Source organism: Malus domestica, chromosome 02 (genome assembly GCF_042453785.1).
Source record: "Malus domestica chromosome 02, GDT2T_hap1".
Lineage (NCBI taxonomy): Eukaryota > Viridiplantae > Streptophyta > Magnoliopsida > Rosales > Rosaceae > Malus > Malus domestica.
This window is the reverse complement of record NC_091662.1, coordinates 8,435,456-8,459,124: the sequence shown is the minus strand read 5'-3', so window position 1 is coordinate 8,459,124 and position 23,669 is coordinate 8,435,456. Positions and strand designations below refer to the sequence as shown.

Below are 23,669 nucleotides of genomic sequence, written 5' to 3'. Positions count from 1 at the left end.
GTTGAGCTAAGTTTCTTTTGAGAGAAAAGGAGATTGTGGATTTTAATATAACAACATAGATGTGACTTGGAGTATACATTTATTTAAGAGAGAGCTGAATTTTGAATAATTGATATGAATGGAGGGCCATCGAGGGGACTAAAGTAGCCAAATTAGCAGACAAAATTGATTTCCACCGAGTGATCCGTGGGGACAATGCCCTGGCAAATTGGTAATCTAATAGAATTGTGCGTATTATGGTGGTCTAAATTCTAACAAATGTTTGACTTGTGAATGAGCTTTATTTGGTAGAGTGGTTAACCTTTTAATTAGGGTTTTGACTAATAAGAGCAATAATATCTAATTCACACATTTACTTTTACGTTTTACACATTTCTCTTAATTTTTCATTGTGGGATTGAATGAATTGAAATAAATTAATAATTAAAATTAACAAGATATGTAAAAGGTAAAATAAATACGTGAATATCATTATCCGATCTTTTAAGGACACATTAGGGTTTTGATAGACTCATGAATCGGCCTTTTTGGCAGAGTGGTTAGCTTTTTTAATAGGGTTTTGATAAATAATGTTAATAGTATCTTTCAAGAGCATTAATAATTAGTCACTAGCTAGGCTGCTTTAGTGAAATATTAAAATTGTTGATGTCAGTTAACGTATTAAGACTGAGGAGACTTTCAAAAATAAAGCTCTTTATGGATTTTCTTTCACTTTATATTTTTAACGCAATGTTTTATAATGTTATCACAATAATTGATGTTAAACTGTGAGTTGACAGAAAATTTATAAAGAATTTCATTTTAAGAGAGTCTCGTATCTTTTCTCTTTCATCCGAAAAAAATGTATTAAAAAACAAACCAAGGATTACAATACAATAGTTCAGTAGATCAGTTGAAGGTGAAAAGATGTGACAAAATAAATCACATTTTCCTTGTTGGTTATCAACTTTATCAAAGGTTCTAAAGGCATGTCATGTAGCCAGCGCTTGAATATTGATTAAGTATAATTAAGGCCGTTGTAGTTATGGTAGGAAGAAGAGTGCCGAGGATGGCCGACTCCGGCCATCGATGAAGAACTCACGCTAGCATCAATGCTTTTCAGTCTACTGCGCTGGAAATCAATCACTCATCCATACGTTACGAGATATTTTGCTTAATTTGTCAAGCATATGCATTATGAAGTGGTTAAAGTATCTCACTCATCTCGTATATTCAGATGACATCCAAAAAAATTTATATGAATTATCAAGTAACTAGGAGTCTACCACGTTAATGTTTGGAAGCCAACACGTACGTGCGGGAGTTATTTTACTTTGTCACATATTATATGAGATATTCATTGTATTAATAAATCGGTGGGATGTATTGAACTCATAATTCATTAGTTTTTTTATAATATGAACTAAGTATTGGAATCAAATATATTTGATTGTTCAATCATTTGGTAATCAGAATTATTCCTCGACAAATGATGACTTTTGAGTCAGTTCAACAGAATTTATTTATTTATTTATTTTGTTAAGATGGAGGAACTGAGCCAAATTGTTTTTTTCTTTACCATCAATCAAATCACCGAATCCTTTCGAGACATAAGATTCTATAATATTATCAATCAAATCACCATTTTTTTTCTTTTTCTTATCAACAAATAGGAGAGATTTTTCAGTATTTTTGTCACACGAAATAGTATATCACGTATTCATATATAAATGCTGGATTATATGTGTTAAAAAGTTAATAACTTAAAAATTAAAAATTTTCATCACTTACATAAAAACACGTGATGTAACATCTATATTTTCGTAATAACTAAAAAATTTTCCAACAAATAGATCTCCGTACCTGTATTACACTCGAAATTTTTTCTGCACTGTTGACTACCTCTCACCAAATCCGAATGGGAACTAGCTAGTAGTAGTAGGTATGTGAATTTGCGTGCATGTGCATGGGAATTGGGAAGTCAAGGCACGATTTTTAATGAAAAAGAGAGTCATTGGAAATTTGGAAATTAATCAAATCACAGAGAAATTTGAATGCAAAATGCCAAATTGTATATCAATTAGGCTTTATAGTGAAAATGATTTATAAGATTGTGATAACTTTTTATTTTGATCTTTAAAGTTTAAAATCGATAAAATTGATTTTGGAAGTTGTCTATCATTAATTATTTTAGTTATTTTGTAAAAAAATTATGTTGAATGGAAGAAATCATTAATGCAAGTGGAGGGTTGATTTGACAAAAATACTCTCAATTTAACGAAATTTTTTTCACTGAATGACCAAAATGAGTGACAGTGTACAATGTCAAAAACCACTTCTATTGATTTTAAATTTTAGTGACCAAGTCAAGAGTTATGCTAATCACAAGAGCCTTTTAGCTTAAAAACCTATTCCACCGTTAATTAATCCATTTGTTTATAACAACGATTTATAACGTAACAATTTAAGGCCTAGTTTGGTATTGAGGTGATTCTGAAAAAAGTGGGTATCAAAAAAAGCTGGGAGTTTTTTTGTGTTTGGTAAGATGAAAAAAAGCTAAAAACACAAAGCTGCAAAACCTAGCTTTGAAAAACCGGCTTTTTTTTTACATCTGTTTTACATAAAAGTTTACCAAACACTATAATACTGTTTTTTTTTCAAAAGCACTTTTACAAAAAAGTTTATCAAACACTCTGCTGCTTTATTTCATAGCTGCTTATTCTCACAGCACAGCAGAAATATTTGTTTTTCAAAGCACAACAATACCAAACCAGCCCTAAATAGTTAGAATTTGTTAGAGATTTCGAGACAAGTGAGGGATGTCATGGCCGTCCAACTGTTGAAAAATAATAGTATTTATGTCTATTTTAGTATTTGGGTTTTCCTTTTCAGATTATAAATTGGGCCTAATCCATCCAAGGTAGGATTTCTTAAATATTGCTTGTAATTTTAGTTTGAGAAATAAATCAATCAGGATGTGGCCTCTTTGGCTCATGCAGTCATTTTGGCATTTTCGATAGTTTAATAATATTCTTGTTAGTCTTGTTTGTCGTGCATTCTGATATTCAACTTGGTATCAGAACATGTTGATCCTTCAGGATTTAATATGATGTTGATGGGTGTTAATTTGTTTGTATAAGTTTTGTTTCCGTCATCTTCCGCTATTTGCGTTTTTGTTTTAGATTCGTCTAAGAAATTGTCGTTCATTGTAGTAAAAATCTGTTTGCTTGTTTGTCGTGCAAAGCATCCATGGTCGAATCGGTTCTTGTCGCGACCACCACCATCTGCTGCAATCCCTTTATTTTGCTCGACTTGGTTGACTTGGTTGCTGCTTGAATTGAAGAAAGCAGGAGTAAAGACGGAAAAGAGGAAAAAAATAAAAATAAATAAAGGAAAGCTAAAAAGAGGGAAAATAAAGGGAAAAAAAGAGAAAAAAAGGGAAAAAGTTTTTGAAAAACATTGGTTAGGTTTTGAGGCCCACACGAGGGAGAAAAGATTGGCTTTATTGAAGTCTTTGCAAAGAGGCTGTTGGTTTATTTGAATGATTTAGAGTCTGTTGTTGTCCTTTGTGACCATTGCGTTTGAACTGGTAACTACTCGAGTGATGTTGTGAAAGTTGGTTTTTTTGCTTATTTGTTCAGGTTTGTTCAGAAGTTCACAATTGGCACTAGGAAAGTTTGCACTGGCTGGTATTTGTCTTGCACTGGCACTGGTATTTGTCTTGCGCTGGCACTGCATTGGAATCTTGCACTTGCATAGATCGAATTTTGTATTGAAATTGTCATCGGAAATTAGCATAACAAGCTTGCATCCACATCGTCTGTTGGCAAACTCATGTTGTGTACTGTTATGAGTTTGACGGGAGGTGTTAGAAAATATTAATATTTATGTTTATTTTAGTATTTGGGTTTTCTTTGTTAGTTTAGGAATTGGGTCTAACTCATCTGAGTTAAGGTTTCTTAGGTTTAGTTATCTACAAATATTGCTTATAATTTAGTTTAAGAAATAAATCAATCAAAATGTAGTCTCTTCGTCTAACTTTTAAAAGGTGGATGTTTGATCAACGTTGGCATCCAAATACATGTTTGTTGGTAACCCATTTTTTCAGAAGATTTGAAGAAGGAAAAACCCTAGTATATTATTCAGAGTGACGTAGTCGATGATAACGAGGTCCAAGTGGCAATCCTTAATCACATAATGTTAGGAGAGTCACACACTTGATCTCCGTATTTTATAAGAATTTCACTTTCATTTGGATGACTATTCCGTCTCCGACTTCCACTATTTTAAAAAGAAAGAAAAGGGAATTCTAATGAAACAAGTATGTATGTTTCATTTATTCACAATTTTTTTAATCATGTGACAATTAAAACAATAAGAGTAAGACTTGGTACTCACGATTCTTGAGTAATTTTGATTTGGACATTCTAGGATTTTAGTTGGGTTAGGTGGAAAACTAATAGAAAATTAACTCGATTAAAGATGTCTCAAATGTTATTGAAAGCTACATGTCTACATTTCACTAGTATTAGCTCAAGTCCTTTTATATATAATATATAAACTTAAAAGGGGGAAAGAAATTTCACAGCGTCGAGGTCGTAGAGGAATGCGCTACTTAGTATTAGGATTATTGATATTTCTCTTTATTTGTAAGTGAGATGTTTTAAATTCGATTATCGCTAATAACGATTTCAAACCAAATTATAAATAATTGGTCTATTGTGTACTTTAGCTCAAATTTCCAACACCTAAATGTAAATATATAATCGTATTAAAGTAAAAATAAATAAATAAATCTTGGCCAATAAGAGTAAGTTGTTCATTAGTCCAAGTTTGGGCCTTATACTTGACCCAAAAAACTTTTGGGCCTTGTGAGTAAAATTTTTTTGGGTTTAGAAAATCGTTTGAGTTGAATGATCAGACCAAGATTAGGGCCTCACTTTGGCCCATATTCGGAAGATGATATGTAGAGTTTCTTAGTTCTTCCATCATTGGCAAGTTAATTTGGGTCTTTCTTTGTTTAGCATGGCACTCACGTAGAAGTACTCTAGTTTAAGTGGTTAACAAATGTCTTATGACAATAAATAATTTGTGTGTTAGGAAAGTTTAACCTTTAGATATAGAGGTACAAATAGAACGAAAAATGGCAGCTATCATGTGTAACATCAATTTAGCGTTCCGCCAACCCTGCTTTAGGAAAAGATGGAAGAGAAGAGGCTATAGGAACTGGTGAAGAAAGCTCCAAAGCCGGTATATCGAATTAAGTTTCATTTACCAGTTTGTGTGCGAGATGCTCGACAAACAAATATAATAAGGGTTGATCGGTTCAGCATCTCAAGTGGTTGCTTCTTTCGATGTCCATGTGCTAATGCCATCCTTGTGTCAGAGAGGGGCCCTTAGGGAGTAGGGCTTTTTTATTATTGTCCTACCACCGGAAGCTATAGAAGAATGCAACTGTCGCAAAAACCAGGATTTTAGTAGTAGGCGGCATCCCCTGTGAGTTTTGAGTAGGTGGAACTATTCAGCTTTTGTTCTTCTGGAATTCTCTACTAGGGTTGTGGAACTAACGACTCTATTAGAAAGTAGAATTACCAACTTTTACACGAAATTTCAAGTGGATGAGATCAGTCGAGTGGTCTTTGGCTTTGTGGAAGATCCCTCCCACTGGATCATCATGCCCTCTACGTTCCGGCTTTTCAAAAGGCGATCTAGAAGAAGAATTCAAAAAAAGGATAAGGCTGCAAGAAAGAACCTAGAGAGGAGGTTCCACTGAAAAGTCTGCATGGCCCTTATGGGCTAGGCCACACACGTGCTACAATGGCAATTACAATGGAAAACAAGGTTGTAAGATGAAGCGAATCCAGAAAGATTGCCTCAGTTCAAATTGTTCTTTGCAACTCGGGAACATGAAGTTGGAATCGCTAGTTGATCCAATAGTAAGGAAGTTACGCATGAATGTAATGCTCATAATTTCCTTCTAGACCTAGTTCTCAATTTTCTTTTTTATTCATTTGTCACATATCAGTATAGGCGAATAAAAGATAATGATTTTCGTAGCGCAGTAAAGAATAAGATAAGAAGAGGTTTTAATAAAAAATAAGGGGAAAATTTGAGTTTGAAACTTATATGCAATTAACCTCTTTCTTTTGGTTAACTCAAACAATTTTAAAATGAGAACTTTACAAAAAGTTATCTGTACTGTTCATTTTAATGAAAAACCACATATTTACACTAAAAAATCAATCATGGTACTATTCACTTTACTATTTATTTTATCATTATCGTTAAAACTCAAAGTTTTCAAGCCATTTTCATTAGTTTTCATTTTAAAAATTAAAAGACAAGAAAAACGATGCGTTTGCTTCTTGATTTTCGAGCTTGGGTTTTGGATAAATTGTTTTGCGTTGTCTGTTGTATAATCTTATATTATTTTTTACTATAAGAAATTACGCGCACAAAACATTGTTATCCCTAAGTGAGTTTTGCACGTCAACTCGAGATACCACAATTTCGTTTTAAATTAGTAATACAATATCATATAAAAATGAAAAACATACATAATATTATATTATGATTTTTTCAAAAAAATGATATTTGAGATTGTTAGAATTCCTCACTTTAGTCATTGAGATTAAAGTCGATAGAAGTGTCATCTGGGATGTCTAATGTCAATCATTTTGGTCATTTCGTGAAAAATCTCCATTAAATAGAAGAAAGTTCAACAAGAGGAGTTAATTTGACAAAATAGCCTCAACACAACATAGATTTTTTACCGAATGACCAAAGTTATTAACCGTGAACAATCTCAGGGAACATTTATATCAATTTTAAATCTCAGAGACCAAAGTGAAGAGTTATGTCAATCTTAAAGACAATTTTGTCCAAAAATCCTTATATTATTGACTAGAAACGTAATACGAAGAACATACAAACGCAAATGGTGCAACTGGATGTACAGTACCAATAACCAACTCAACAAAGTTTGGAAGTTTCATTTTTGGTTCGATTAGCGAAGAGATTTTTCAGTATGTTAAAAATATAATTCAGTAAACTAAGTGACATAATATAAGTGATTGAATATGTAATTTTTTATTTTTTATTTTATTTTTTTATTTTTTAAACACTTCCATTATAACACTTATTAGAGGTCGCACTTGGTGCGATGGCAAGTGCCTTCGCCCATGAGCGGTACGTCTCAGGTTCGAGACTTGGGAGCAGCATCTCCATAAATGGGGGTAAGGCTAGCCGACATTCACTTCTCCCAGACCCTGCGTAAAGCGGGAGCCTTATGCACTGGGTATGACTTTTACTTCCATTATAACACTAAATTGTACTGTTAGCTGTGATATGTTGACGCGGCATTGAATTCTTTTTGGACAAATTGGCTGTGGAATGTTGAATAAGTAACTGTTGCATTGCACTTTGAGTTTAAAGTGGAAGCAACAATTCGAAGTACACTCTTTATTTGTTGTATTCTGTAAAATTCCCGGATGAATTTATGTATATAAATTCATAAATATTCACTTTTAATTCGTATTTTTCGGGGTTTGATCAAACATGTCATGCAATTCAGATGCAGAGATTGCAGCAGCGGCTGCTCCATCGGCATCTGCATCTCAAGAAGTTGCAGAAGCCGCATCGCCGTCGGTCTTTGATTCGGCTTCTTCCGCTGTCACCAACTCCGAATCCGAACACAACCCATTACCGCCGCGGCCTAATCCGGAAACCCCAGTTGGGTGGCCGGCCGACGGAAAGCTCAGCCTCGAATGGATTCGAAACCTTATGTCCGTTTTTGATTGGGCATCCAGAAATCTCGACCCGACCCAGTTGCCAGACGTGTTTCCGGTGGAAGTTTTTGATAGCTTGGTCCTTTGCGCCTCCAAGATCCTCCACAAAGAGGCCAATTGCGTAGCCGTCGATCAGTTAGGCTCGGAATCCACGGTGGTCGTCGTTGGAGACCTTCACGGTCAGCTGCACGACCTCCTTTACCTTCTAAACGATGCTGGGTTTCCATCAGAAAACCGATTCTTCGTCTTCAATGGCGATTACGTTGACAGAGGGGCTTGGGGGCTTGAAAGCTTCTTGATTTTATTAGCCTGGAAAGTGTTTTTGCCTAGAAGTGTTTATCTTTTGAGAGGAAATCACGAATCGAAATACTGCACTTCAGTTTACGGATTCGAGAAGGAAGTACTGACAAAGTATGGGGATAAGGGGAAGCATGTGTACCGAAAATGTCTTGGGTGCTTTGAAGGTCTTCCCTTGACCTCCATGGTTGGTAAATATGTATACACTGCTCATGGCGGGCTGTTTCGCAGCACGCCGGCCACCCCCAAGAGATCGAAAGGAAAGAAGAATAGGAGGATATCTTTCAATCCTGAACCCAGTAGTACATTGTCTCTTGGCTCCTTTGAAGAACTAAATAAGGCTCGAAGATCGGTTCTTGATCCTCCGTGGGAAGGTTCGAACTTAATTCCTGGTGATGTGCTGTGGTCGGATCCCTCCATGAAGCTCGGCCTTTCTCCGAATAAAGAGAGAGGCATTGGTCTGCTTTGGGGCCCTGACTGCACTGAGGATTTTCTCAAGAAGTTTCAACTCAAGGTAATAGCAAGATTTGGAATCTACATTTCTAGTGTTTGGCAATTGAATGTTAGTTTTATGGAAAAATGCATGTTTTAGGATATAATGTTGATACTTTTATCTTTAAGAATATGATTTTTCTTGTCTGCTTCATGGTGAATTGCTTCTTGTTCGTTCGTCGTTAAGTGATGCTTTCAATTGATAACGTAATGCAACTGCAAAGCGTTGCATGCTTCAATTGCAATCTAGAGACAAACCACGTTTTCCTTTTTGGAACAGAACTTTTGATTAGTTTTGGTACTGTTGTGTTACAAGTGCAATGATGGTTGGATGGCAATTAGCCAATAACTATTTTTCCTTTTGAGGTAACGTTTTATATTCAGATGTGGATTTACAAGTTTGGCAAGTCATTCAATTGAAGTTTGAGGGTCGAAAAGGCGTCAATGTAGCATTTACTAGCCATGCCAAGGTGGTTAGTCAAAATAATAATTCACCGGATATTTTTGTATGTTCACAACGACAGTTAAGGCTTTAACTATGAAGGCTTACATATGAGCATGGAGGTGGTTATGGGTTTGTTGTCGCTTTGATAGTTTTTAACCACCTTGGCCTTGGCTCAATTGGTAGATGGTTGGTGGGGTTCGACTATGTATTTCGTTAAATTTTACCAATTAAGGAAAGAAAATGCGTAGTTTTAAATTCTTTTTAAAAATGACTGGCAGATCTATTGTTTCTAAACCGCACAGAGGCTGTTGCACTTTACATTTCTCTCACACGAAGCACGTGATGATTTCTTTCGACTCTCTTGTAACATTGACTTGTGTTGTATTTGCATGACTAACAATCGTAATAGAGATGCAATACTAAGATCTGGGTTATTCTATATTGTTAAAACTACAGTTGATTATCAGATCGCATGAAGGCCCGGATGCACGGGACAAGAGGCCAGGTCTTGGTGGAATGGATAACGGGTACACCATAGATCACGTTGTGGAGTCCGGGAAGCTCATTACTTTATTTAGTGCTCCAGACTACCCACAATTCCAGGTTTGTGCATGATCCCTTTAGATTGGTATTCGTTGAGTTCATTAACACAGTTTTAGTGAATTCCTTGCATAACTGTTCATTTATGGGATGTTGGCAGTACCCAGTTTTCCTTTTGCCAAATTGTTCCAAGTTTTGATGAGGTTTTACATGTTTCCTTCTAAGATCCTTCTCCTTTTAAAGTAGATTGGGTGCTGTTAAGCATCTCATTCAGAATGGTGCTTTTGTGTATGTCATGCAGCACGTGAAACGTGTTTCTGCTTGTTAATGTATGGCTATTGATTATTCGTTTAACTATTCCATCTCCTTTGAGTTGTGTTGTGAACTTGTGATCCTTTCTTAGCTCTTGATTCAGCCTTCCAGTTTATTATGTTGTGCTCTCGTTCTCGCGGGACATTGGAACCGAACTCACACCATAATAGGCTAATGTTTTCGTATTTCCTGTGATGCAGGGAACAGAAGAGAGGTACCGAAATAAAGGGGCTTACATTGTTCTGGAACCCCCTAACTTTGATGATCCTGTGTTTCATAGCTTTGAAGCAATCACTCCAAGACCAAAGGTAATTCTTATTACTGGCCTATGATTCATAAGTTTCTAGTTTCGCGTCGGAGTTTCTGTTCTTACTTGGAGCTGCCATTGCAGGCAAATCCGTTTTACGATTTCGAAGAAGTGATTGATTCCGATGAAGAGTTAGACTTGGCATCAATGGCAACTAGCCCGTGAGGGTCATCGGTCACCTATTCAGTTGGTTATAATCTCACCAATTTTCGCCAATTTGTCGCCAATTTTACAACCCGTCCATGATGTTACTCAAATTTACAGAATGCATTTTCTTTTGCCTTGGCAAATGCCCTTTCAAAATGTACAATAGTATCTTCAGAACATGTACATCTTCAAGAAAATGAATGAATGAGGATTCCTAGGCATGTTACCATGTAACATCAACGATTAAACCGAACATGTTGGTAAATAAGTACAACGGTTAGGTTATATCCTGTACTAAATGAGTCAACATTAAGGTCCGGATGTTCCGTGGAACATGTGGATTATAACCAACTAAACTAACTTGGCCGGATTACGGTCGGTACGGTCTGTCTAATTTCTACAGAGGAGCCTGATGGTCAAGGATGGACACCGCGAAATGCTACTGATCCGACTGCTCAAATGGAACACGAACAAACAACTGACCGTGCAGGGTGACCACGGCTGATGTCTGGTGCGGATCAATTCTTGATGGTAAGGTGACAGCCTGTTCACAAAGCCAAATACCAGGTCAATAAAGCCAAAGAGAAAGTACGAAGTCCGATCTTTATGACCGTGGTCTGTTTAACACGAACACAGCAGCCACGGTGCCTAACTTTGGAAGCGAGTAGCTTACAAGGGCATCATGGTTTTACATCTTGTATTCGATTTTCCAAGGAAGATTCGCTTCTTACATAGTTCTCAAGCAACCCTAAAGTTTCTTCGTTTTTCTTGAAACTGTTCACTTCTTTGTTTGCTAAAAGATAATCTCGTGGTGACCAGTTTCGCCATATCATCAAAGAGATCTGATTGATTTTCATTACTTCCTAATCTGAGTAGTTTCTCTCACACGCAAAACCCAAAAGAGGAAAGAAAAAGAAACGGACCTTTTTGAAAGCTGTGACACCCCATGGATTATCAGGATGCTCAGGTTCTCCAGTTATAACCAATCGCCCAGCGGGATCAGATTGAACACGAACCTGAGATTGATTTCCGAAAGAACAAGATAAGTAATATAATTGCCGAAGTCCGAAACAGAAACCTAATATTTAATACATCAAACAAATATCAAGCAGGCCTTTCTATGCAAACATATACTCTACCAAGGCATAATTTAACAAAAACTCTCAAAGAAACAGCCTCGAGAAGTTATCAGGAGGCTACTTGCTGGGTTCCTCTAGTCTCACATTTAGTAAATAAGGGCAATCAATGAAGTTGGTTCACTTTTAAACAGTTTTTTGCTCCTTTTCCCCCCAGCTCAAAACAGTTAGTTGATTGCAGCACAAATTGCCAGCGAATTTGTCCGATCATGCTAATTCCTGTTCTTATAACATGGCTTATGATTATCTGCCATTCCATCCTTAATAAGAACATAACAAAACAAGCACTAGCATACAGAGTCTTCTAAAAGAATATACAAATTATCTCTAGAAGAATGTAAAGAATTGTACAGTAGCAAAGCAAAAGGAAGGAGAACCGCAGATTCAGGAATATGCATACTTACCTCCTCCCGTAGAAGACCTGGAACTAAAGCATATACCTCAAAACAATCTTTCTGCAAACATGACATATCTCAATATACTGGATTGGTGCTTAAAAATTCACAGATGCAAATTTCCTTGTGTTTAAACTTCAAAAATGTAGAGGATAAACTTACAGTTCTCTGCACATTGATCTTCACCCAATCCGCTGGAGGTCCAAGATCAACCACATCTACATCCAATCTGCACAAACAAACACAATAAAGCCAAGTTAACACTACAGTAAAATGTCAACAGAGTACTCTGTTAATGAATAATTTCCTAATATATTATGTAGACAAATGAAAAAAAAATAGAACATTGTCTCAACTGCAACTTAGATGCTTTAGTACGTGCAGCTTTTACCACATGCTCCACATAAGGTGGCTTCTTTCTTTTAAGTGAACCTGATGTCAACGTACAAAATCTGAGGTGAGAAATTATATACCAACTACATAATTACAAACGACACCATTTCCATTGAGAGGCCATACCGATGCTTTTAAGCTGTTTTTCACGCTTTTGCAAAGAATTTGCATTTTTATCCTAAAGAAACAGAAGAGATTTTAATGCTCTATCAGAACCAACTTCCACAAGGAGAGTGTAAAACACAGAAGACAATGAGAGCAAAAATCTTTAGACTTTCCAGACCTTTATGATAGGGTCACTGACTTCACCATTCCCAGTGATACGTTGTGAGTGCCAACCCTGCATGGCACGTGCCGCAGCATCCCTTCTTGCTCGACCTGATCCTGCAGCCTAATTACGCCAATCATGCATCAAGTATTTGGCTCGTTGAAGAAACTCCTTGTTGAGCAAATAATTACACCAATTTTCAAGGTTGACATGCAATAGTTCATTGTGTAAAAATATTTCATGTGAATAATAATGAATATATACGTTCCCGGCAGTACATGGATACCATTTTCATTCAATGAAACAGTTTATCATGAGATGAACAAAGTGGCATAAACACCATGCCACCTAAGAGGGATAAAAATAAACGCCACAAAATCATCTAATACAGTAATACACAAAACATTACCAAAAGATCCCAGGCCAAAAGATCACAACTTACCTGGTTATCGATATTCATAGGCTCTGGCTGGGAAGAGATTGGTGGTTCAGTACCAAATTTATGCCTTTCATAATCTAGCAGTGCCTGAAGTCACACAAGAACAACCAATAATAAATAACATATAAACATTATGATCTGGAATACTCCAAGGAAGATATTTAACAAATCACTGTTAAAAGGGGATTTGACATAATGGACTTGTATACTGAGGCAACCACACGTGACTCGAATAGAAGCTTTTACAATTAATTTCCAACACAGGCCACTCAAGCACACATCCACATGGTCAACCATCAAGAAGATGGACAGACCCAGATTTTCTCAATCATAGCAGGCAATTGAGTCTACGATTATGGTTGCCCAATCCCATGTTTCTTGATCCTGTCTCAAATTTGATCAGGTGGGAAATTACAAACACATAGCAACTAATAACCTACGGAGAATCTATAAGAAAGGTGCAGCTTGCATGCCAAGTGTGTGCACACATACCTTCTCATAGAAACCTCGAAATGTCCATGAAACCGTAGTGCATGTCCTGCAGCAGAAATAGAAAAGAAACTAAAATATCTTTTAACACATGGTAAACTATACTGGACGTTTTTAACCCACTCCCTCACCCCACCCCTTTTCCACTTTCCAAGACAGCACAAGGGTTAAATATGAACTAAAGAAATTTCACACCTAGAAACACGGTAACTTTACTTCAATTTTTTATCTTTTGCACAACAGCATGCATAGTAAGCAGATATAAACATCACAAAGTTGACCTTACAAATAACAAAGGAGAACTAAATGACCAACAACGTATTGCCAACAAAGAAGTCCCCCAATTTCAGTATAATCTTTTACAGAATTAAGGAAAACTATCAGTACTTCTAAAATTTCCACATCTACAGGTAATGAAGCTTGCACTATGTAAATAATAATGGAGTTGAACAGATGTTGTCCTTACTTTGGAGGTTTAAAGGCTTCTCCCACTTGCCGCCACAACTTATTTGAGGTCACCTACGGTAAGCAGACAGATCATATATGTGATTGTAACAAGAAAAGAATATGGTTCTGGAAATGAAAACTCATAATATATAATAGTACATATACTAACATATGGACCTTTACGACTAAAAATGCACATTGCATACCTTATCATAGCCACCCAATCTGATCACACCTCTCCAAAGCCTTGTACCAATAAAATGTCGAAATAAATAACATTCATATAATTAGTAAACAAGACAGAATCATTAAAATGACAAGTAAAGACTTACTTAAGGCAATTCAAACCCTCTCCATAAAACTTTGGAGGTTTCAATTCCATGCTCCTCTCCTTAAAGAAATTTTCCACTTCCTTCATGAAAGCTGATTGCTCCTCTTCTGTCCCAGAATCATTACCTTCATACACGTCACTCTCATCTAAAAGGAACATGCCCTTTGAGTTTGAGGTTCCATTATTTTTGGGTGTAGTAATATCTTTTTCATCCACCTTATTCTTCAATTCTTTCCCATTCCCAGAATCAGCTTTTACATCAGAAGATCCGGCATGAGGCGTAACAGGTTCCTTATGACCCACAGTTACACTTTCTTCAGCAGCACCACCAGATTCCTGCTCCGGCACTTGAGTAACTTCAGTTTTAACAGTCTCTGGAAGACTTGTGGAAACAGCGTTGTCATCATCACGACCATGATTATTACTTTGAGGCAAATCCTGGGCTTCAGCACTCTTGGTATCAGCTACGGGTTTAGTACCTGGCTTGACTAATTGTTCATCCTCATCCTGTAAGGCTTCAGTATCTGGCTTAACTAATTGTTCGTCCCCGCAATTTATTGTGACTGAAGGAGAAGGCAAATTTTGACCAGATTGGTGTGAAATGGACTGTGGTTCTACTTCTACACTAGTTTTCTCATCAGTTGTCATCTCAACGTCTGTCTTAACGGGTAGAGTTTCGCCATTTTCAGCAGGAGGATTCGGGGTCTCCTGAACCGGTCCAGAATCTCCTGAATTCGGAGAATTATTCTGCTTGTTATGATCATTTTCCGGTTTCCCATTATTTAAAGCATCAACTGGCAATTCTTGTCCAGTTTCATCCTTCTCTTCGGTATCACTCATTTTCCTAAGTATAAAAGCAGTAAACTTTCCACTCATCCAACAAAAAATAAAGCAGAAAAACTAAAAAATAATTAAAATATTTAGGGCTACAAACAAGAGCAACAGGCAATTATATCAGTCAAAAGTAGAATCCAACGAATTAATTAATTATCTGCGCTTCTAACGCAAACGATTGTATCAAAATATTTGAGGTTTCAGGCGGCCTTCGCAAAAAATCGTTTCTTTTTTTTTTTTCCCCGCAAATTAGAAGAAATTCAGAAACTGGGGAAATAAAAAGCAGGGGATTGTAGGAGCTGCGTACCTGGGTTGGAATTGTAGAAGATGAAGGTCCAAATTCGTGCCCTAATCCGACGTAAGGTACCACCAGAACGAAGAACCCTAATTCTTTTATTTTTTTTCTATTAAATATTCAGCCGATTTCTTTCTATTTATTTTTTTTAATCGGCCCAGAAATTCGACTCGTTTAATTTCCCCTCTCGGGTGAATCTGAAGCTTCGAGGTTCAAATTGTGACGTAACGACGCCGTTTGACTTTCCCCCATGTCTTACATTTGCCAATTAATTAATTTTTCTTTCCACTAAAATAATATTTTCTCCTTTTCACTGAAATAATATTCTCTTTTTACACATGATGATATCGTTAGTTTTCTCTCTCATATTAATATTATTATCATTGATTAGGGCTCTGAATTGTTAAATTTTCTTTAGGAAGATAGGATACATCATTTTAAATTCAGAAATGACCCTGCGATGTATTTTGTCATCTTGATATAATATGCAGTGCTAAAATATTATATCCGTTAAAAAGTAATGATCAAAATTGTCATCCCTTATATTATAACAAGTGAACTGTTATACCATTTGACGTATTTCAGTACCACTTAATAATGTTTTTCGTAAGCGATCAAGTGGGAACGAGTGTGCCAGAAACAATTGATTGAAAAATGAAATAAAGTGTCTTCATTATCTGTGTCTAATCACTAATTTTATTGAGAAAGTATGAATGAATTAGAGAGATGTTAATTTACAAACATGATTACGCCACTTTCTGTTGCTCCAGATGAAGGTTTTGACAACTAACCTTGTAGTTAATACAACAGGTTAACACCAACTTTCCCAGAAAATGAGTAGAAAAAGAAAAAATAGTGAAGAGGGAGCTGCATGAAGGTGGACATAACCAAAGTAAGTAAGATCTGATCAAAGAATTTTCAATCGAAGATCGGCGTGACCAACCCGGGCCTTGTGCCTTTCGAAAAGATCCTCTAGTGCTGCAACGAACTGACCGTGCACTTCGTTCACCTGGAAAACAAAAAAAGTATAAAAGGTTGTACCCAGTACACAAGGCTCCCGCTTTACGCAGGGTCTGGGAGAGGAAAACAAAAAAAGTATGAACTCAGAAATTCAGCAGCATCGATATTAAGCTACAAACTTGTGAAAATATGTAACTCCGTCGAGCTGCAGCATCCAGCTGAGCCCACTTAGTGGGATAACCTGGATAATGCATTGTTTTTTACGAATAAAACTTCGCTTACATGTATTTGCAATGAAACTAATCTATATCTGTAGGTTTTGAAAACAATAAAAGATCTATAGATGAGAGAAAGTCCTCAAGTAAAACCGCTCTGTAGAAGATAAGAGATGTGAATCGAATGGAGTTTCAATAGCGAGAACAAAACCAAAGATGGAGATGGATGTGGAACGGAACAGGCATTACGCTCTTTTTTTTTCGCGGGGGGGGGGGGGGGGGGGGGGGGCAAGATTAAAGCATTCATTCAAGCATGATGCGCATAGAAGACGAAGACCAGAGCAACAGAAAGAGTGCAATACAGTAATTTGAATACAGTTCAAGCACCGGTTCTCCATGATTGATTGATGTTCACAGGGGACTAAACACGTATGTTATGCTCAGTTGTTCTGGGGGAATCCATACCTCTTCCATCGTGGGTTGTGATGTTTTCTTGAGTTCAATTGGTTTTCCGACCACCACATGCATTGGATGACGGTAGGGTACCGGAGTTCTGCAATGGAGAAGCATGATATGAACCATTAACAGTTACCAAAAACGTTAGTGCTGCTAAATTTCAATCATAAAAATGTACAAATATACATAAAAAATGAGTAGGTCGAACGCGAAAATTGAATTATATAAGTTTCTTGTTTGGTTAGTGAAAAGAAACGAAGGCTTCAACAGTAGTCTAATTTCTTCTCAATCTAATGGGAAATTTTTTCTCCGGAATAGTTTTTCCTTTCGGTTTCTCCAGATGTACTTTCATAAGCTAATTGCAAAGATAAAAAGTTCTACACATGAAGAGTACTATTAAGAAGAAGACAACGGCTCAGAATGCATACCCAAATACTCCCCAGAAGAAAATTGGGGTGAACTTGATAGCTCTAGCAAACTTCAAAAATAATTCTCCACTTGGCTTCCACCACTTGTAAACATTTGACTGCAACATGGACGAATCGTAAGAAAAGAAATGGAAATATCATTCATTGTTAGATGAAGCATATGCATGAGAGACAAAGAAAAGTACAACCAACAACTAAAGATGTAATAACATAGTGCCCCTTTTATAATAGGAAAACTAATGAAAAGGGCTTGAAAACTTTGAGTTTTAATGATAAGGACAAAATAAAGGGTAAAGTGAATAGTACCAGGATTGACTTTTTAGTGTAAAAATGTGGTTTTTCGTTAAAATGAACAGTACCAGGTGCTTTTCGTTAAAGTTCCCTTTTATAATCTCGAAATACGAATGTGTGAAACGACGCAGAAATTGCTAGAAAACTATTGAAAACAATAGAGGTTGAACCAGAAAAGCCAGCAAACAGATGCAAAACAGAGACTATGCAACTGGCTAACTTTGTAGATGAATAAACAGGTGGAGAAAAACTAGATAGAAAATGGTGATACCTGACCAAAGCAGAAAACTGGAACCAGGGGATGGCCCAGCTCCATGGCTATGCGAACAAAACCTCTTCTCGACTTGAGAAATGCTATCTACAAATCAAGCAACGGATTAGCAATTAGAAACGGAATTACAATTGAGAAAACAGACCAGCTAGTTTATATAGCAACAGATGTCTTAATGAAAAAGTACAGCAAGAGCACAAGAAAGATTTTGCAGATGTAAACCTCAGTGCCATGCTCCATGTAAAATGTCTCCTGCACTCCACCAGGCACAATGATGCAACTATAACCAGCGGATAGGTGGGAGATAAAATTACTTTTTGTGGCCGGTGCAAGACCCAACCATGTCCATATATGTCTCAAGAATGGTGTGTAGAACACCTAAACATAATTCCCACAAAAAGTATAGCTAAGAAATTGTAGAAAAACGGTTGAGACATAATATGAAAAGAAGAAAGGATAGTGCCAACGAAGCAAAGAAGTCTTACCGCGCTACTCGCAAGGGCCTTAATTTTGGGGAGAGGCAAGAACCCAGTAAGGTCAGCAAGTGCAACAACACCAATTGGCAAAACCGAATGTGGTTCATAACCAAAGACTGCATCAACCACAGAGAGCCAAATGCAACTCAAATTATTAATTCATCAAAGCTTCTAATAGGATTAAAAGTACATTGGGAAACATACACAAGACCAGCCACAAACTTTTACTCAAAAATAGAACTGGAGGGACACTAAACCCGTGGTTTATGTACTTCAGTTCTATTTCTAATTAAAATTTTGTAACCAGTTCTACTTCCATATATCCGCGATGAAAAGAAGAGATACCATAAGCGCGATTGGGATCAAAGGCATTGATATCCTCTGCGTACAGCGTCACAGGAAAATAAGCACAGGCATGCTTACATATGTACCTGAAAACCCAATTCAAACCAAAGTAAATTACTGTAAACTTGTCAGTTCAGTTTTGTGCAGGACGTCCTGTCTTGAACTAATCCGATACTATAAACCAAAGTTAAAAGCTCTAAACGATTATTCAACATTCAAATACAATCAACGTCACTAAATAGGATCAAATTTGAAGTCAAAAAATTGCGCACATGACGTTCTGCACAGATAAATCTCTCAGAAAGTAGCATTGCTATTCCCCAGCAAAAACACTAAAAAGGGTAAACTTTTACCTGGAAAGTGATCTTCCTATTTTGCTCTTTTCATCAACTGGGATGATCATAAACAACACAAGCAACCCAAATACACTGAAAATTTCAAAATTTTCAGCAAATAAATCAATAAATTAAATGACCAAAAATATTAGAAAGAAAAAAATAAGGGTTTGAGAAAGATGAACACTGACAGAAGGGCCTTGGAAAATGGAAGGAAGAATATAGTGAAGAGAATCAGACCCACGTTGAAATGGATTGTACCCAGCCAAATACCCAGAGCCACAAACATGTGCAAAACATTGGACCCGAATTTTTCCCTGCCTTTGAAAACCGCCATTTTCTGATATTCTTCCTCCTTCATCTCCACCATGTCAGCTTCTTCTGCAATTTCTTCGCAACTTTTCTTCTTGTTGTCCTTCGGAGCAATTTAATCCGACCCAATAAATTAATGCGTAAATAAAGATTGAAACTTGGTTGGGATCGAGACGATGTGGTTAGTGTTGAGTAGCATTGGTGTCACCGTCGCAGCTGCCTTCTCTCTCTGTTTCTGGGTCTTTCTCTGTTATACACATCATTACATCACTTTCTATCGGTGATGTATATAAAAGATCAAGGCGTCAGAAAACGTACTCCTCACCCATGTAACAAATTTGGTAACTATAACCCCCCTATGACAACGATTCCAAAAGCACTTTTAAGTCTCCTTTTAAAGAAATACTAAAAACTCGATTGAGTGTGGTTTTAAAATAATTGAAAATATTTTTGGTTAATATATTTTTAGAAATAATGTTTAGTAAAAAGGTTAGTAAATCCTGTAAAATCACTTAAAGGGTTTCATGGAATAAGAACATAACTAGTGCTTCTTATAGAAAGCATTTCAAGTGGTTTTGGAATCCAAAAACAATTTCTTTAAAAGCGTTTTCAGTCATTTTAAAAGCACATCCAAACGAGCCCTAAATATGTACTTATTGCATGAAGTACTTTAAGTGTTTTTACAAATAATACTTAGATTTTATTAAAGATTGGTTTTAAAAATATTTTCATCAAAAGTGTTTTCAGTAATTTTAAAAGCACTTCTAAAAGATATTAGATAATGTCGTTATTTGATGATGAACTCGTTCTATATAAGTTGCTCTACTATCATCTATGTGAAATAAAATTATTATCGGAGTACTAATTAGTTAATAAGTTAATTTGATGTGAACTTCTTTGGGCTCCTGATGCAAATTAATAATCAAAACTATGCATTTTTTTTGAAGTCCTGGATCAAGATCATGTTGTAATATAATCGCTTATCTGTTTGATTGTTGTCTCAAACATCTACATTCTATATCAAATGCTTATGTTTATCTATTTATTTGCTCATAGTTAGAAAATGCTAAATAATTTTATTTCAGTGAGTTTTTGCAAGGTCGACCTTTCGTTTTGAAAAAATAAACAAATCGGAACACATACTACATGATGAAATAGACCAAACGGGTAGTTAATATTACGTTAAATTTTGAAGTGGCGTGAGTGATATATCAATGTTATCAATATAGTGAGAAAACCGTTAGCAATATCATTGGATTTAATTCATTACTAATCTATCCAAACTCGAATTTTTTGTTCAAATTCTGTCATTTTGATCATGTGCGAGTCATACAGATAGCGGTTTGAATTAGATAGTATTTGAATGAAAAGTTCGATTTTAGACAGATAGATAACGAGCTTTAGTCACAGTTATTATTGAGAGTTTTTTTTAACTACATTACTAACATTGACATTTTACCCCACTGTTCTAAAAATAGGCTTAGGTGGCGCTTAGGCACTAGACGGTGGAGGACCGATGTGATTTAGGCCAAAATGTAGATGAAAATCGTGTAGGGGCTGATGGGCTGGCTGGCTAGGCGGTGGCTAGGCAATTCAAGGTTTAGAGTTAGATTGTTTTTTAATTTTTTTTAATTAAGTTAAAATGTTTTCTGGGAACCTACAAAAAAAAGAACCCATATTATTTCTCTTGCCGTTTTGTGTTTCTTTTCTCCATGTCTCTCCGCATGATCCATTTACATATATTGACATTGAATCATTGAGTTTTTCTTATTTTTTGTTGCATTAGTCTGTAATGATGACAATGCCATAATGACTTAAGTTTTAATTTTTTTCAAATTCTCAATACAAATATATTTTTAAGAGTGTAAGTAGGCACTTTTTTTTTTTAACAAACGATATTATCTACATTAAAATAGAGGAGATGAGCTTAATTAAATTCCCGTAGTTTGCATAGACCACGCCTAACCGCTTAAATATTAAGCCTAAACTCATCGCCCGACTAAGACCTAACTTATTTTATAACCTTGATTTTACCACACCACAAAGATATTTTGTTCAATTTGGCCTTTTTAGTAGACATGACGAACTTGCATGTGACCAACGACTAACAAATTTCCTCTTAAACTTGCTTTGTGGAATGATCGCATTCACAACTGTCCCAGCGAGGCTAATGAGTACAATCCTGTAAAGACCATGTTTTTTCCCCTTTTTTTCGCTTTTCTGTAGTGGATTTTTAATTAATAAACAAATAAATACTTACTCGAAGGTGCCCTGCTGTGAGTCGCTGACTCCGTTCACATGGTATTCACGTTCCTTCAGAATCAATTTTCCAATTAAAAAATTTTGATTTGTTTGTATCACTAATTATATATCAAATATTTTGGAGTAATTGACTAACATGATCAGACATCACGATCAAAATTATGGATTAACGACTTGTTTGAAAGTGTTTTTTTTTTTACAATGACAAAAAACATTTTCATTAAAAATACTTCTGGAACCAATTTTTATTAAAAAAATATAGCTGAATTCTGAAGAAAAAAACACTTAAAATGCTTCTTGTGCAAGAAGTACATAACAAATGCTTCTTGCAGAAATCACTTCAAGTGCTTTAGAACCTAAAAATAATTTGACACCTTCGCTCTCATCGTCATGTCTGGGGTTCTGCGGATAATTCGATACCTTGCAGGGTGCTGGGATTGGCCGCAGAGGAATTATGTCTGCCCTCGTCACAGAATATGGTGGAATTATGAATGTTGGCTTCATGGAGTGTGACTGCAGGAATTACATGTGGAGTTGTAAGCAAAGGACCCTTGGAGGCGACACTCAGTTGATCTTGGATTACTTGTTAGATAGGCAAGCTAAGGTCTGTGCCTTGTGAGCATTCCAACTTTGAAGCAGAGCTTCATAGAATGCAGAACCGCGAGAGGGTGGCTATAGCTAATACAGCTGGAAGAGAAGAAGGGTTTCATCTCGGAAGTCAATCAAACAATACCTTCGGTGATCATGAATGGGGGTTCAAAACTCTATCCACGGTCAGTTTCCTTGTAACCACTCGAATACCTTAATGATAATATTAGGGCTTCATTGTCTTTTGAAGTAGATGCAGAGGGATAGTTGGCAAGAGATCATGAGTACTGGAGACATGGAAGATTGGTGCACATGCTTATCTTGTGGGATAAATCTGTTTGTTCTCATTTTTTTTCGATTATTTGACTTCTGGTGTATAGTTTTGCGGATGGTGAGTAGTCGATGGTTAATTTGCGTTTCAATTGGACTTTGCAGGATGACGAGGACCAGAAAATGGAGAAACTAGAGCTTAACTTGAGCATGCACGACGGAAATGTGAATTGTATAGAGCTAGTTTGCTTTCGGTTTTCAAAGATATTGAAGAGCAAAAATTAATTGAAGTTTTACCATAAAATCAATTAATAATATGGGGAGTAATCCAACTTACTTATAAGCTCATGCAAGGTTCCTTCTCCCATCAATGTGAGACTCATTCTCAACATACCCCCTCACATGATGGTGAATTTTCAAGTCTAACACGCGGACAATAAAACGGGATGACGTGGAGGAGTGTGGCTGTTTAGTTTCACACGTTTGACAACCTGCTATGATACTATAAAGAAAGTTGATGTTGCACCATAAAATCAATTAGCAATATAGGGAGTAGCCTAACTTACTTATAAGCTCATGCAAAGCTCATTCTCTCATCAACGTGGTACTTATTTTCAACATATAATTTGTGGCACCAAAATATTATATGCATGAACATATGATAAATAAAATGGAGTTTTAACGAAAGCTTACGGTACTGTTCACTTTAACGAAAAACCATATTTTACACTAAAAAGTCAAACCTGGTACTATTCATTTTACCCTTTATTTTGTCTTTATCATTAAAACTCAAAATTTTCAAGCCATTTTCATTAGTTTTCCTTAAATAAAACTGTTGTCCATTATATTATAGCAAGTGAACTGGTTATACGATTTGACAAATGGGGAAGAGATCCTCTCCGGATCTCTTCCACCAAATCCACACAATCATTAAATTCAGGATCTTGAAATTTGATCTAACGGCTATTATAACTTTTAAAGGGATCCTCTATTTGTAGCTGTTAAATCAAATTTCAAATGTCTGGATTAATTGATTGTGTGGATTTGGTAGAAGAGATCCAAAGATGATCTCTTTCCATATTTTAAAATCGCATAATAATTTTGTGTAGCCGATCAAGTGGGGACTA

General features: G+C 36.2%; 3 protein-coding genes across 4 annotated transcripts; 1 reads left to right on the top strand and 2 right to left on the bottom strand.

Moving 5' to 3' along the window:
- Positions 1–7,337: 7,337 nt before the first annotated feature.
- On the top strand, positions 7,338–10,596 carry LOC103454378 (serine/threonine-protein phosphatase 7). The gene is made up of 4 exons (XM_008393978.4): positions 7,338–8,577; positions 9,457–9,603; positions 10,053–10,160; positions 10,244–10,596. The coding sequence occupies exons 1-4, from the start codon at positions 7,537–7,539 to the stop codon at positions 10,322–10,324; spliced, it is 1,377 nt and encodes a 458-aa protein (XP_008392200.2). The 5' UTR covers positions 7,338–7,536; the 3' UTR covers positions 10,325–10,596.
- Positions 10,417–15,558, bottom strand: LOC103454368 (AT-rich interactive domain-containing protein 6-like). 2 transcript variants are annotated; one of them, XR_011572871.1, is made up of 13 exons: positions 15,346–15,558; positions 14,206–15,048; positions 14,080–14,119; positions 13,893–13,945; positions 13,430–13,475; positions 12,941–13,024; positions 12,514–12,621; positions 12,357–12,408; positions 12,194–12,269; positions 12,000–12,066; positions 11,530–11,897; positions 11,230–11,322; positions 10,417–10,850 (listed from the first exon to the last, which is right to left on the bottom strand). XR_011572871.1 is itself a non-coding variant. In XM_008393968.3 (13 exons), the coding sequence occupies exons 2-13, from the start codon at positions 15,042–15,044 to the stop codon at positions 10,746–10,748; spliced, it is 1,614 nt and encodes a 537-aa protein (XP_008392190.2). In that variant the 5' UTR covers positions 15,045–15,048; positions 15,346–15,558; the 3' UTR covers positions 10,417–10,745. The 2 variants fall into 2 exon arrangements, 1 of the variants encoding a protein (XP_008392190.2); XM_008393968.3 differs by having other exon boundaries at positions 11,847–11,897.
- Positions 15,559–15,980: 422 nt separating this feature from the next.
- LOC103454359 (diacylglycerol O-acyltransferase 2D-like) lies at positions 15,981–19,763 on the bottom strand. Its single transcript, XM_029089613.2, has 9 exons — positions 19,302–19,763; positions 19,129–19,203; positions 18,776–18,861; positions 18,440–18,546; positions 18,177–18,332; positions 17,955–18,041; positions 17,393–17,490; positions 16,974–17,061; positions 15,981–16,342 (listed from the first exon to the last, which is right to left on the bottom strand). The coding sequence occupies exons 1-9, from the start codon at positions 19,478–19,480 to the stop codon at positions 16,241–16,243; spliced, it is 978 nt and encodes a 325-aa protein (XP_028945446.1). The 5' UTR covers positions 19,481–19,763; the 3' UTR covers positions 15,981–16,240.
- Between the last annotated feature and the right edge of the window lie 3,906 nt (positions 19,764–23,669).

Excerpts from the sequence above, each read along its gene's own strand:
- LOC103454359 (XM_029089613.2), bottom strand. The coding sequence starts at position 19,480 with ATGGTGGAGATGAAGGAGGAAGAATATCAGAAAATGGCGGTTTTCAAA. Across the intron at positions 17,491-17,954 it reads CAGTTTTCTGCTTTGGTCAG|TCAAATGTTTACAAGTGGTG; the intron begins GTATCACCATTT and ends TCCATGTTGCAG. Across the intron at positions 17,062-17,392 it reads TTCTTCTGGGGAGTATTTGG|AACTCCGGTACCCTACCGTC; the intron begins GTATGCATTCTG and ends TCTCCATTGCAG.
- LOC103454378 (XM_008393978.4), top strand. The coding sequence starts at position 7,537 with ATGTCATGCAATTCAGATGCAGAGATTGCAGCAGCGGCTGCTCCATCG. Across the intron at positions 9,604-10,052 it reads CAGACTACCCACAATTCCAG|GGAACAGAAGAGAGGTACCG; the intron begins GTTTGTGCATGA and ends CCTGTGATGCAG. Across the intron at positions 10,161-10,243 it reads CAATCACTCCAAGACCAAAG|GCAAATCCGTTTTACGATTT; the intron begins GTAATTCTTATT and ends CTGCCATTGCAG.
- LOC103454368 (XM_008393968.3), bottom strand. The coding sequence starts at position 15,044 with ATGAGTGATACCGAAGAGAAGGATGAAACTGGACAAGAATTGCCAGTT. Across the intron at positions 12,270-12,356 it reads AAAACAGCTTAAAAGCATCG|GTTCACTTAAAAGAAAGAAG; the intron begins GTATGGCCTCTC and ends CGTTGACATCAG. Across the intron at positions 10,851-11,229 it reads GTGTCACAGCTTTCAAAAAG|GCTGTCACCTTACCATCAAG; the intron begins GTCCGTTTCTTT and ends CTTTGTGAACAG.